General features: G+C 38.1%; 1 protein-coding gene across 2 annotated transcripts in view; it reads left to right on the top strand.

The window, feature by feature from the left end:
* Window positions 1-14,487, top strand: part of NMT2 (N-myristoyltransferase 2) — an 85,130-nt gene that overhangs the window by 28,687 nt on the left and 41,956 nt on the right. For both annotated transcript variants that reach the window (XR_012469953.1, XM_074192913.1), the window contains exons 2-3: window positions 4,512-4,647; window positions 11,188-11,332. Coding sequence is in view for 1 of the 2 variants with exons in the window: in XM_074192913.1 (XP_074049014.1) it covers window positions 4,512-4,647; window positions 11,188-11,332 (281 nt within the window). In the remaining variant the exon portion in view is untranslated. The remainder of the gene's footprint in view (window positions 1-4,511; window positions 4,648-11,187; window positions 11,333-14,487) is intronic.

The following is a 14,487-nucleotide window of genomic DNA, read 5'->3' as shown; positions in this document are numbered from 1 at the left end:
TCTGGTTCTACTCACTTCTCTGTTAACTTGCCCCTCCAAAACAAACACCCTCACTCATTTGTTAGAAGATCTCTACCACCACATGAAATGCTTCCTGTGTTTTCCAAGTCAAGTATGTCCAGAAAGTGAAGGGATGTTTGTTTTAATAATCTATTCCATTATAGACGCTTTCAAGGTAGGTTGGCTTTTAGTTGCATTGCTACTTCCCACCTCATAGCCAAAGAGATTTGTGCTAAATCTTTAAATTTGTAGCAGCTACACTTAACATTCCTCAATGCCTAATTACAGGATTCTTGGAGATTTGAGTTGTGTAAATTCAGCCTCTTCTTTTTGCCATAGGCAGAGCCAGAGCTGCTGACAGTAGAAAGTGATGGGGTCAAGGGGTTATATTGTGTTAAAACTTGGTGCTCTTCACTTCAGAGTAGAGATGCTTCCTGTCCTAATGGTCTTCTGTGACCCACACATTGCCTAACATTGCCATTTGTATAGTAGGTGCTCTAACTCTTCCTAGGCAAAACATAATAGGTTTCCTTTTAGATCTCAGAGGTTTTGCTGCCCATCAATGGATGGCAGGACCCAAGCTCAAAAGTAGGTTGTGGAATGGCCCTGTTCAATCAAGTGGTCAATAAGTATTTATTTATTTAGTACTCTGTGTGTTCCAGGCCCTGGGCTAGGGACAAAGAATATTGTTGTTGTTGTGGTTTAATAGCTCCATTTGGGGGTTTCTCAGCAGAGACACTGGACTGGTTCTGCCATTTCCTTTTCTAGATCATTTTACAGATGAGAAAACTGAGGTAAACAGGGTAAAATACCTTGCCTAGTGTCACACAGCTTGTGTCAAAGACTGGATTGGAACTTGGGAAGATGAGTCTTCCTGTCTCTAGGTCTGACATTCTCTCCACTAGCTGCCACCTAGGTGCCCAGCACAAAGAATGAAACAAACAATCCTCTCTCAAGGATCTTATGTTCCAAAGAGGGGGACAATGAATGCAGATAAAAATATAGAGGCTATAATCATAAAGCAAACAATGACAAGACAATTTCAGAAGAGTCCCCATCAGTTGGGGGATGAGGACTTTGTGTAGAATGTGACTTTAGAGCTGTGCGCTAACAGTGGAGAGGACTGCAATACAGAGGTGAGAAGGATGATTGCTCCCAGTGCGCAGGATGGTGCCTGCACAGGCTTAGAAACAGGATGTGGTGAGTCATGTGTGAGGAACAGTAGAGATTCAGAGGGAAAGTGAAGTCCAGTCCCAGTCCAGTCTGGTAAAGAATAGGTTGGGGCCCATTTAGGAAGGGCTTAAAAAGCCAAACAAAGGATTTTCCAATTTTTTTTTCCTAGAAACACTTGGAAGCCCTTGGAGTCTACTGAGTCAAGCAATTAGTTCAATTTGTGCTTTTTGTTTTATGTTTTGTTTTGACAAGGCAATGGGTTTGACTTTCCCAAGATCACCCAGCTAGGTCACTATTAAGTGTCTGAGGCTGGATTTGAATTCAGGTCCTCCTGACTCCAGGGCCAGTGCTGTAGCCACTGTGCCACCCAGCTGCCCCCTCAATTTGTGCTTGAGCAGTCTGAGAGTGAGGAGGGAGGGCCACACTTCAGAGGGCAGCATCCTAAATCCTGAGGACTCTAGTGTGAGGTGGAGATTCTTATACACACTTATACTTCCAAGCTCTTAACACATAGAAATGTCCTATTTCCATTGGAGACTCAATCCAGGATTGTAAGGGGGTGATGAGAGAGTTGTTTGTTTAAATTCACCTGCCAGTCAGGTATTTACCCATGAAAAACTCCCTGTGGCGTTCCCAATCTGACCATCAGGGTATAAAGCCCTGTTTCATAGGTTTGAGGATTTTCAGAGCTCAGAGGGACCTGAGAGGTATGTAGCCCAACCAGGGCATTTTAGAGGTGAAGAAACTACTGATATTGAATGCCATGAATGATCTACTTTCAGTAAGGCATTCATATTTTTAGAATTTGAGGAGATCATTGAATTTACTGGGAGAGGTGGTTTGATAAATAAGAGTCCTAATGGCTCCCAGGCTTATTTAATGCATCTCAGACTATCTACTTTAGGGTAGGATTAGGACCAAGTCTTTCTGGGTCTACTGTTTTAGGCTTTTATTGCAGTAAAGTAAGCCATTACTTTAAAAAAAAAATCTCAAGAAATGTCATTATTTTCTCAGGTTCTCTTATACTCATTTTACAGTAAGAATCAGTTCCACTAAATTATATCCAGAAATGGAATATAACAGGAACATTTCTGGTCTCCATAGTTTTGAATTTACTTAGGAATGAATCAAATTTTGAACAGTTTTATCCCATGACTGTTTTATCCCATGATTAACTGAAATACAGAAGAGCCCCCCAGAGAAAGTAGACTGCAGTTTCAGGGAAGAATGAGGCCAATGCTGAATCAAGGGACTCTGGGAACAGAAATATTATCATCATTTTTGTAATGGAAACAGATTTTGTAATTTTTTTCTATACTGTTAAGAGTTTTTTTCCTCTCTCTTTATTGGCTTTTATAAACTCTTATTTCTAACAACAGACACCCCCCCCCCCCCAATACATCCCTACATTCTTGAGAATCCTAAGCCACTCTGGACTTAACAGTAGTTCTAAGCTTGACCTTGGTCCCACACACTGGTCCATGGGGCTGGTCAGCTCCTCATGCTCTTACGTCAAGTATCTGATGTGTAAAACATTCCTCAGGGACCACCCTACAGCAGGAGAAAATACCTGAAGCTAGGAGCAGGTCCCTGCTCCTCCCACCACAGATATGTATTTAGGCAAGGTTCCAACCTGGCTTGCCCATTCTGCCTAGATCCTTTTTCCCATGTGGTCCCAGCTCCATGTGACTGGATCCAGCTTGATCTAATAAGCCCAGTCACCATCTCATGGCTGCCTCCTTTCCCTTTCCCTTACCCTTTCTCTTTCTTAACTATCTTTGGTACTTTCCCATCTGTCTTTGCCATCTCCCCCTGTCTTTGCTTAACCTCACTGTTTCTTAGAGACTCACCTTCTTTTCCAGCTTGTAACTGTCTTTTTGCTTAACCTCACTATCTTCTTAGACAGACACTCACCTTTATCTCCTTAAAGAACCAAAATATGAATTGGCATGTGACTACTCTCTGCCATTAGGGATCGGTGGTTTCCTGCCTTCATTTTAGCCCTTCTTTCCCTCAGTTTCTGCTAATCAGCCTGTCCTTTAAGTTTATATTTCCCCTTGTAGTAATATAGAAGTTCGTTATCTTGTTGCTTCTTCAAAGAACCTGGTTTGTGAACTTTTGGGGGGAACTTAAAAACCTTTTGTGCGACCTGTGAATTAAAGCCTAAGCCTTCCTTACCTCCCTGAGTCAGTCTGGTGATTTTGTCACCCAAAATGAACCACCTGTCCATCTCAGATTTCCTCTTCCCCAATTAGACACTGAATATAAACCTCTTAAGGGAGGGAGTGTTCTATTGTTGATCCTTGTATTGGATCCACCACTTCACAGGTACTTAAAAAGTGCTTACTGGCTATCTGTTTCATAAAACCATTGAATAAGAATTGAAGGAATTTAAGAGGTCACTGAATCCCACATGCTTATTTTATAGATGAGAAAACTGAGGCCCACAGAGATTAAATGATTTGCCCAAGGTAATAACTGGCAAAGCTAGTTTGAACTCAAGTCAGATGAATGAGTTTTCTCTTAAAGCATTTGTTTCATGTTTTGAGTCACATGATTTCCTCCATGTTCTCTCCAAATTCCTTTAATAACAAGTTATAGTATGATGAAAGTCTATGGCATTCACTATTGTCTTCTTTAACTTTGGGTTATATAATCAATGAAAATTTCTTAGACTTTAAATGCATATTCTTTTGCAGAAGTGCAGGGACACAGAAGGAAAATTAAAACACCTTGTGGATTTATCCCCGCCCCCTCCAACTTTGCTATTCTCTTAGAGCATCAAATATGTAAAGACAAAGATTCCAGGCTCTTTATAGTTAACCTAGTTCATGCCATTAAAAATTTTAGAAATTATTATTAAACTGAGAAGTGAACATTTTTATCAGAAATTTTATTTTCTTTTTCCAACAGAGAAAGTCAATTTCTTGAGCTCTAGTGCATCAAGATTTGTGGTTTATTGTGCCCAAGAGAGATGTTTATAATGAACTTTCTTTCTACAAGTGCTTCTTCTTAAAAGGCTCTTGAAAAATTGACTAAAACTGGGTCAATAGAACAGTGAAAAATAAGATTTAGAGTTGTTTAATATGCATTGATATAATATATCCAAACTGCACAATTTTTTTCTACAGAATGACATTCAGTCAGCAAGAGTAAATGTTAAATTGCCATATGTCTTTATTTGCTTGTTCTAATTATTAGCCCAGTTGAGTTTTTTTCCTTACTTCCTAACCTGTTTCCACAATTAGAACTTAGTTCTTCCTCAATATTTAATTTCATGCCCTTCAGACTTTACAGTAATGACTTTTCTCATTTTATCTTCTTGACTTTTCCAACAGAAGTCCTGGAGGGGATTTAGGAGCCAAAAAGAAAAAGAAGAAACAGAAGAGAAAAAAGGAGAAACCAAATTCTGGAGGCACAAAATCAGATTCAGCATCTGATTCCCAGGAGATTAAAATTCAACAGCCTTCCAAAGTAAGGGCTTTGATTTATTTTAACTCTTAAGGTTTCCTGGACAAAGAGAGTGGCTTTTGCTACCTTGCACTGAGAAGATTCAGGAGTCTAATTTAGGGTTTTAGATATTGAATGGTAGTGGCTAAATGGTCTAGGACACCCAGATAACCTACATATATCTGTGAAAGGCAGTACAGAGTAATGGCTAGAGGGCCAGTAATAATAATGGCACAAGTGTAGTTAAGTGTGGGTGTCTAGGTTGTGACATAGTGTAAAGAATGATGGGCCTGGAGTCAGGAAGACTCATCCACTTACTAACTGTGACCCTGGGCGAGTCATTTCACTTTGTTGGCCTCAATTTCTTCATCTGTAAAGTGAATTGGAGAAATAAATGGCAGATCACTCCAGTATCTTTATCAGAAAACCTTAAATGGGATGGTACAGTTGGACATGACAGAGAAATGACTGAACAATAAAAGTTATCTATAAATGTAGGTATATCTAAGTTAAATATACAGTTGTAATGTATGTGTATATATGTGCACATGAGCAATTCCATGTGATATTGCTGCTTACCTACATAAGTATATGTTTATGTTTATAAACATGTACATGATTATAAATTAGAGATTTTTTTTGTGTCTCATTATGATCTATACTGACTGATAAGTAGAGTACTTTAAGATTTGCAGAATACTCAGAATACTTTAAGAGGCAAGATTTGATCCCAGGTCGGTGTTCTTTCCACTCTGCCTCTCCGCCTGAGTTCATGGCCTGACTTTCACTAGCCATGTGATCAAAGACAAGTCATTTGACTTCCCAATGCTCCAGACAACTCTGAGACTCCAAATTGCAGAAGAGTAGAGAAAGACTCTACCAGGGAAGGAATTTTCTATACTGAATGAAATAATAAATCCAGAGCTAAAAAATAAATACAAAGATACACACACACACCCTTTGTATTCTTTTAAGTTTTTTAAATTGTTTACGTTAATATTTTTCAGAACAAAGAAGAAAGTCTCAAATGTTTTGGCTTGAAAATGTCTTTGGTTTTGTTTTTAAGGGTTAATTATTTATTACTTTTAGTTTAAAAGATATTTCTACTTTAATTTTTCTGGATGCTTGTGAGATTGCTTGAATAAGCACATTTCCATCTGGCAGCAGGGTTCAACAGACGTAAGTCAGGGGTAAATCCACAACCAGTGTGAAACGGACCATTTGCCAGTGTCCTGCCTTTAAATCTCCCAAAGTGGAAAAATACTGTGGTGTTCCCACTGAAGAAGACTTCTTGACTGGAAGAAGCCAGATGTCTGGTGAAGGCAGCTGTCAGAAGAACAGTGGGTTGTACCCGGAGTGCACATGATGGGCAGATCGCAGCTGCCATGTGTTGTGGCCATGAAGAACTTGTCCTGGTACTCCCATGGCCATAGAAATAAATAGTCCATCAGCATCATACAGGTCAAATCCCAGTACCAAAAAAGTTCAGGATTAATGATGAACACAAATAGGGCAAGAAAAATAGGAATTATTTTGCTGCTTCTTAAATAAGTGAGCTGTCAGCAGGGTCTTGTGTCTATTGATATGAGTAGGCTTTTGTTGCAAGGAGACTATGTTCTGTACTATGAAAAAGAATATGCAGGAGATCTCAAGTAAGGATTGAGAGTTGCTGAGGAGTCCCTTTTTTCATTCACTTGCTTGGTGGTGAGGAAATAAGAACTCAAGCTCTTGTTGAAGGCATGAAGAGATGAACTCATGGGATCAAAGAAGTTGAGAAAGGGTCTGGAGAGGGTCCTCTTGTCAAGCCCTCACGTTTTCTAGATGAGGAGATCTAGTCCCAGAGAAGTGAATGACCTCACAGCACACGGGTAATAAGAGATAGGGCCCTGTCAGGAAAGGCTTATCAGCATTTGAAGTTCATCTTGCTCTCCAGTGTCATCTAGTAGAAATACTTTTTCCTTGAAGGCTTCAGTCAGGGCTTGGTTTTAGATCCTGCCTTTTGACATTCACTGCCTGTGCAATCTTTGCCAAGTCTCTTAAACTACTTGGGCCTCAGGTTTCCTCACATGTAAAATGTTAGATGACCTCTGAGGTCCCTTCTAGCACCGTAGCTATGATCCTATGACCTTTGCCTTTCATTCCCCTCCTGGCACTGATCCTGAAATGTATAGGTACATACAACTCTATACATACACAAAACATACCTTACATTGCCTGTTGTCCTATTCTACAGATTTATGGCTCTGCTGCCACCCATAATCATTCCTTCCAGTTCAGAATCACAAGACTTGTACTAAATTCTTCCTTTGTCACTTGCTGTACCTATGTGGTCTTTCTTCTTTAACCATATCCCCTCTTTCAGTCTCCTAATCTAAGCAGTGGGTTAACACTCTAAAACAAGGTTGAATGACATCACTTTTGAGGCACTTGATATGAGGTGAGAACTGGATCTCAATCTGAATCTTTACTTGCTCTACAGCCTGTGTCAGAGGGTTGTGGTGAAAAACCAAGTGCTCTGACAGTATTTTTAAAGAACCTTGTCAATCTTGAAGCCTCCTTAGAAATGTCAGCAATAATTACTACCTCCTCCAGATTCATTTGATAAAATGATGAATCTCATTAAATTGATTCTGGGAAATTTTCATAGGGAACTAGTGAAAAAGTTTTATTCTGCAATAGTGAATAACTTGCATTCTAGGAATAGAGATTCAACCTATGATTTCATTACTGTATGGATCTCCCATGTGAATAAATTCCTCTAACCAGTGGAGGCTAACAGTTTCTAGACAACTTCTAGTCTTAGAATAGAAGTTCTTAACCTAAGTTCTATGGGACCTTCAAGAGTTTGGTGGGGTAGAGCGGGTGAAATAACAGGTTTTTATTTCAATATAATTTTATGCATTACTTTTTGCATTTAAAACCATCATTCTGAGTGTCTACAACAAAAAAAAAAACATGGTTTAAGAACTCATTTTAAAGAGTACTAAGAAAAAAGTGACTTAGTTAGGGGTCACATTATCCATAATGCCTCTTGGACCAGACTTTAATCCAGGTCATCTTGCCAATTTCTCATCCTCTCTGCTGTTGTTCCTGTAACAGTAGTATCTGGCAAGTTAAAATTGGATAGACTACATGCCCCTCTTTAATTCCTTTCCTCTTGGGAATTGTTTTTGTGCTGTAGATTTTGGAAGATGTATAAGTTGGAGTTTATCCTAAACATGTCATTCTTATTGTCACCTTCCTTGACCAATTATTTGAATCCTGTCTTCAGGATTGGAATTCTACCTTGAGAAATGTTTTGGACACTTGAGAATCAGAACATGTGACATTTTGTTTCTTGAATGATTGTTTTTTTTTTTGTTTGTTTAGCAAATTTTCGTTGGTCAGCATGATGGAATTCTTGGGACAAAGATGTTGATTTTTCACTCATTTCATAATAGTATATTTGATGTGGCAGCTGAGTGGTACAGTGGATAGAACACCAGCCATGGAATCAGGAGGACCTGAGTTCAAATCTGGATTAGGATACTTGATACTGTCTAGCTGTGTGACCCTGGGCAAGTCACTTAACCCTGATTGCCTCACATCCTTATTCATATCTGTCCACTGGACCCGATGACTCCAGAGGAGAGAAAGTGAGGCTGGTGACTTAGCACAGCACCCCTCATTCATATTCAATTGACTACCTGTATGTCATGGCCTTCAGCTTTTTATTTAGGGGGTTTTGCAAGGCAGTGGGCTTAAATGAATTGCTCAAGGCCACACAGCTAAGTAATTATTAAGTGTCTGAGGAAGAATTTGAACGCAGGTCCTCCTGACTCCAGAGCTGGTGCTTTATCCACTGTGCTACCTAACTGCCCCTCATGGCCTTCAGCTTTGATAAAAAAAATTTTTATGGGAGTTTTATCTCAAAAGTAAGCAACAAAAAAAGATGGCAGCCAGTAGTAACAATGTACATTTTGTAAAACTGGGTATACTTCATCTAAAATATATGGACAGATGTTACCCAGGGATGTTTTGTTGAAATTTACCTAACTTTTCCAGCTAACAGATTGCATTGCAGTGGGCTGAACATTTTGTATGACTTAAAAAGTCATTTTTTTGCATTAAGTTCAGCAAAGACCCCCATATTAAAGAGTTAATTATAAGCCAAAATGAATTATCTGAGCTGAAGTAATCGTGTGTGTGTGTGTGTGTGTGTGTGTGTGTGTAAGTGTGTAAGATGTGACTTTTGTGAATATGATATCATTAAACTATAAAGCAGGCATCTTACAAAAGCAGTAGCAATCTCTAAATCTTGTTAGATTAAAAATAAGGATATTTAACTTTTGTCTGGCCTCCAGTTAGACTTACTGCTAGATTTTCTTGAGTCATTTTATATTAACAGGAATCCCCCATGTACCCAGTGACTGGTCCCTAAAATTCATTAAGTGTAATGGTCAAACTGAATCATATGCATCTCAAGTTAAATAAAATTGTTTAAATAGAAGTTAAAAGAAATCTATACATAAAAATCCATAGTTGCTCATTTCTAAACCTTAGGTGTGATGTTTATGGGGTACTGGCACTCAGACATATTGGAGGGTCTTCACCCTCTTATCACCCTTTAAATTTGACTCCAGGGCCAGTGCTCTATCCACTGTGCCACCTAGCCACCCCCACCCTTTAAATTAGAGTTTAGCAAGGATTATTGGCATTTCAACTTAAAGAATGGAAATTTTTTTCTTTTTAACCATAATTTTAAAATGTTTTTAAAATAATGTGGATTATTAAATACTTTCTACTGATGTAAACTCAGAACCAGGATATTTTCTGGAAGAGGTCAACCTTACTTTCTCTGACTAAAAGATCAAAAAGGAGCTTTCAGACTAAGGAAATTAGAAACTCATTAGATAGGTTACTTTGATTGGAAAGGAGGAAATGTTCCCCATTCTTTTAGGGGTTAGGGAGGAGGAGATAGTTATGTTAGTGGGGTTTTTTTTTCAAGGCCATGGGGTTAAGTGGCTTGCCCAAGGCCACATGGCTAGGTCATTATTAAGTGTCTGAGGCCGAATTTGAACTCTGGTCCTCCTGACTCCAAGGCCAGTGCTCTATCCACTGCGCCACCTAGCCGTCCCGGGAGGAGATAGTTATGGAAGGTCTTTATAAGGAAGGAATTTCTTGACATTCTAGCTGTTATAGGGGTTCTTTGGAGAGAGAAGTAAGGAGGTGGAATCAGGTAAGATAAAGTAGTAAAGAAAGCAGAAATGTGCTGGGGCTGATGGATAGGTTTTCAGTGTGAACATTAGCATTTCAGAAATTGGCAGACACTGAAGATTAGAGCTTGATTTATTGTTTTGTTAATTGTTTCTATACTTGAAAATGTGAAAGAGAAAATATTAAAAGTTCAGTGGTGTATACTTTTTTCCTGGAAATCCAGTTGTTAATTATATCCTTGGAAAAGAATAAGCAAGTAGGGCTTTTTAAAAAACCATTTCCAGTTGCTTTGAAAGTTGTTTAAGAAACTTAATCTAGAATGGGGTTTCTTAATCTGAGGTAAATGAGTTGGGTTTTTTAAACTAAATATGAAAATATAATTCTATGTATTTATGCAGCATTTTTCTGGATATTCCTGGGCTTTCCTAGGCAGTCAGAGTTCCATGATTCTTCCCTTCCCCTCCCTCCAAAAGGCCTCTGATCAGTCTAGAATTATTCATATTTTTCTTCCACTTTCAAATTGAAATCAAATTCTTAACCCAGATACTATGTTTCATCATCATACACATGTCTTAGTAAGATGCTGTGCTAAGGCATGTCACCTATGCCAAGGATATAAAGATGAAAGCACAAGTGACTCCAAGGGCTTACAGCCAATTCTCCATGCCTGAATACATTTCCTCCCTCTATCCTTCATCCCAAACCTTGATTTCCTTCAAGATTTAACTGTTGGGACCATGTTTACAGGAAGCCATTCCTGCTACTCTCAACTGCCAGGGCCCTCCCTAACCTATCACATATTTATTCTATGTATACTTATTTGGGAATGTAGTGTTCTTCCTGACAGAATGCAAGCTTATATACTGTTTTGTTTTGTTTTGTTGTTTTGTCTTTATAGCTGCAGTACATAACACAGTGTCTGGTAGCTTTTAATAAATGCTGGTTGATTTATACATTGTTGCTTTCAACAGAGCACATATAGCCTTGTTGCTGAACCAGGAAGTGGTTGACAGACTAATGTTATGGCATCTTTTTCACAGTTATCTTTAGTTTTATCAATGTATGAAAAATAGTGTTTCCCATCTGAAAATGACTGTATATGAAATAGAAGTAAAGTGGTTTGCATGCATAGCTTTATTAAATGTCTTATTGTCATTATTGCATTTAAAATTCTGGAACTGCTTTTGTTAACTTACATCCCAAGTAAATAAATCCAACAAATTAAAATACAATATTCATTTAATAAATTTGTATTCTTAAAAGATAATATTTCATCTGGTGTCATCTTTAGAAGTACAAATGGGTATATTTGCACTTTAAGAATAATCACACTGAACGCATTGCTTCCCTGTATTTTTGTCAACACAGAATCCAGCCATTCCGATGCAGAAACTGCAGGATATTCAAAGGGCGATGGAACTTCTCTCTGCATGTCAGGGCCCTGCCAAAAACATTGATGATGCTAACAAACGGAAATACCAGTTTTGGGATACACAACCTGTACCCAAGCTTCGTAAGTTTTTTCTTCTTAAATTAAAGTAAAGCCAAGATTGATAATGAACGTATGTATTTTTTCAGCCATATGACTTGCTTTCTTGTCTTTTATTTTATATTCACAAGTATTTAATTGCAGAATTAAGTTTTATGCTTAGTTACCAAGGTACTAACGGTACATCTTTACACAGCTCAATCTGTAAGTGAGTATTACCTGCAAACTTTAAATTCAGTAGGTTGTTCTACTAAGGTACAACTGAGTTTTAAACTCGGGTACTTCTCAACTCAACAGGTCTATCTCTAGCTGAACTCATCTGGACTTCTTCACATTTCCATTTAAAGATCACTCAAAATGTTCTTTATTCAGGATCAATTGTAAGACAATAAAATACACTGAAATGTCTTTCAACAATTAAAAGGCAAGGGGCGGCTAGGTGGCACAGTAGATACAGCACCAGCCCTGGAGTCAGGAGTACCTGAGTTCAAATCCGGCCTCAGATGCTTTCTAATTACCTAGCTGTGTGGCTTTGGGCAAGCCACTTAACCCCATTGCCTGGCAAAAACCTAACAAAAAAAAAATAAAAGGCAATATTTAATCAAATCATTGTAACTAAGATATTTATACATGGAAAGGTAGGAAAGGTAGGAAATTAAAATTGTAAATGCTTAAGTTTGATTTTTATTCAGTAGACCTTGCCCTTGGACAGATCTAGATAATTTCTCACCCCCCCACCCCAATCCACACTACAAGTAAAAGTCATATGAAACTATTGAGTAGGCTTTCCCCATTATTTAGTAAAAGAAGCCAGAACTTTCCAACATACAAGTGAAACAAACACATTACCCTTGATTTTAAAAAATGCAGCATAATCAAATCTTTAGCTTGATTGTAGATGGAATTATGACCAAAACAGAGAAAATAGAATCATTCTCATTTAAACACAAACCTAAAAATTTCTCGATTAAGTCTGCTAGACAAAAGCTAGCGGATAACTATTACTCATTGGTGGCCTTTTCAAGGTATGCCATCAAGTCATCCCTTTCTGCCTTCTTTGCATTCATTCTATGAATGGGTGTCTGCGAAGATCATCTCTGTTCCAGGGATTCTAACAAAGTGCCCTCTCTCCAGGTAATTCCTTTGTTTTTGTTAGCACCTGTGTAAGAGAATCCTGGAGACTGATCAGTCAGTGCTTCAGGCAGTCTGTTCAGATTAGGTCCAGTCTTGTGCTTGCACAATAGTGTACCACTCTTTTGAACAAAAATCATCTTGTCCTTCTCAGTGTCACCCATTGTGAATTTGGTGCACTGGCTCTCTCTCTATGCTGCTCCTCAGACTCTTGCTTCCTCTTGATGTGCATGCTCTCTTGTAATAGACCAATTTTTTGTATTGTGATACTTTTTAATCCAAATGCACAACTGTTTTTGACTTGGGAGGAGAGACAGAATTTAGCCAAGACATTGGAGCTCATAAATCTGGTGGGGGATAAGATACAACATAGATAACTATATTACACAGTGTTGTATGTTCATCAGAGACATGCAAAATACAATGCCATGTGAGTTCCAAGAAGAAAGATGTTAACCACAAGAATTAAGGGAGGCCTCATGGCAAAAGTAGCATTTCAATTGGATAGAATTTTAAAGGCAAAGAGGAGATGGCAAGTCACAGGTAACAGGTATGCAAGGTGAGAAAGCCCTGGTTGAGTTTGGGGGTCTGTGAATAGTTCACTTTGGTTAGAAGATAAAAGTGTATGGAAGAGAGTAACAGAAGAGACTGAAAATAGAACTTGATATTATATTGTAGAGAGTCATGAAAGGCAAAGGAGTTTGAATTTTTTTTTAAATGAAAAATAAGGAGCCTTTTCAGATTTTTGAACAAAGTGATTTGATGACCTCTAAGGTCCCTTCAAGCTCAAGATATAGGATCTATCTATATCTATATACGATATAGTCTAACTATCAAAGGAAATGATAGAGAGGAGAGAGGAGAGGCCATTTGTTAGGCTCCTTAGAGAGGAAGAAGGGTCAATGGAGCAAAGGGTGTTGCAGAAACTTGGTAACTTGTGAATTTACAAATTGATAGAGTAGAAAATATGGAAGATTTCAAACATGAAAACTTGGGTGGATGGTGGTACCACTGCAGAAGAGTTCAAAAAGTGAAGTGTAGACAAGAGGTGAATTTGAGATTCTTATAAATTATCAGTTAGGATGCTACAAATGTGGGTGTAAAATTCAAACAAGAACTCAGCATCAGTGATAGAAAATTAGGAATCAGCTGTAGAATAGTAGTTGTTGAAATAAGGTTAATTAAATTATCAAGGGTGACAGCCGATGGAGATAGGAAATAGCCAAGAACATGATCTTGGAGAATATGTGTCCTTAGCAGGCAAGATGATGATGATGTCATCAAAGAGTAGTTAGAGGGTAACTAAGTGGTCAAAAATATGTTTAAATAGTTAGGCAATTTTATGAGCTAATGATTAGAAGGCTAATGATTGGGTGACTGGTGAAATTTTGAGGGAGAGTTTTAGAATGAGTGGTGAAGGCAGAAGCCACTGTAAAGGGTTGAAAAGCTAGTGATGAGGAAGGGAAAGAGTATAGGCTACAGCGAATGTTTTCAAGAAGATTAGCAGAGTCTTTGGGCAAATCGCTTCATTTCTCTGGACCTCAAGCTTCCTCTTTTGGAAAATGAGAGGTTGACTAGATGACTGCCATTATAGCCCTACTAGTGGTAAATCTTTTGAGGGTCGAAAATTTTTGTGAGGATTTGGAGATGGGGAAACAGTGATTGTTTTAAAAATACTATTGCACCAAAGTTGTGTGAGTATGTATGGGAGGTGGTAGGGGTAATAGAAGTGGAATAAGGTAAGTTTTTTTGCTTTTTAAATTTCTTTAAAATTTTTAACTTAAATATTTTAACTTAAATATTACATATTACAAGTTTTCAATATTAATTTTTTCCCACTAAAGATTTTCTTTATTTTGAGTTTTACAATTTTTCCCCCAATCTCACTTCCCTCCCCCTCATACCCCACAGAAGGCAATTTATCAGTCTTACATTGTTTCCATGTTATACATTGATCCAAATTGAGTGTGATGAGAGAGAAATCATATCCTTAAGGAAGAAACATAAAGTATAAGAGAGAGCATGATCAGATAATAAGATATCAGTTT

Source organism: Macrotis lagotis, chromosome 7 (genome assembly GCF_037893015.1).
Source record: "Macrotis lagotis isolate mMagLag1 chromosome 7, bilby.v1.9.chrom.fasta, whole genome shotgun sequence".
Taxonomy (NCBI): Eukaryota; Metazoa; Chordata; class Mammalia; order Peramelemorphia; family Peramelidae; genus Macrotis; species Macrotis lagotis.
Note: the sequence above shows the minus strand (reverse complement) of the source record. Positions and strands in the feature narration are given on the sequence as shown.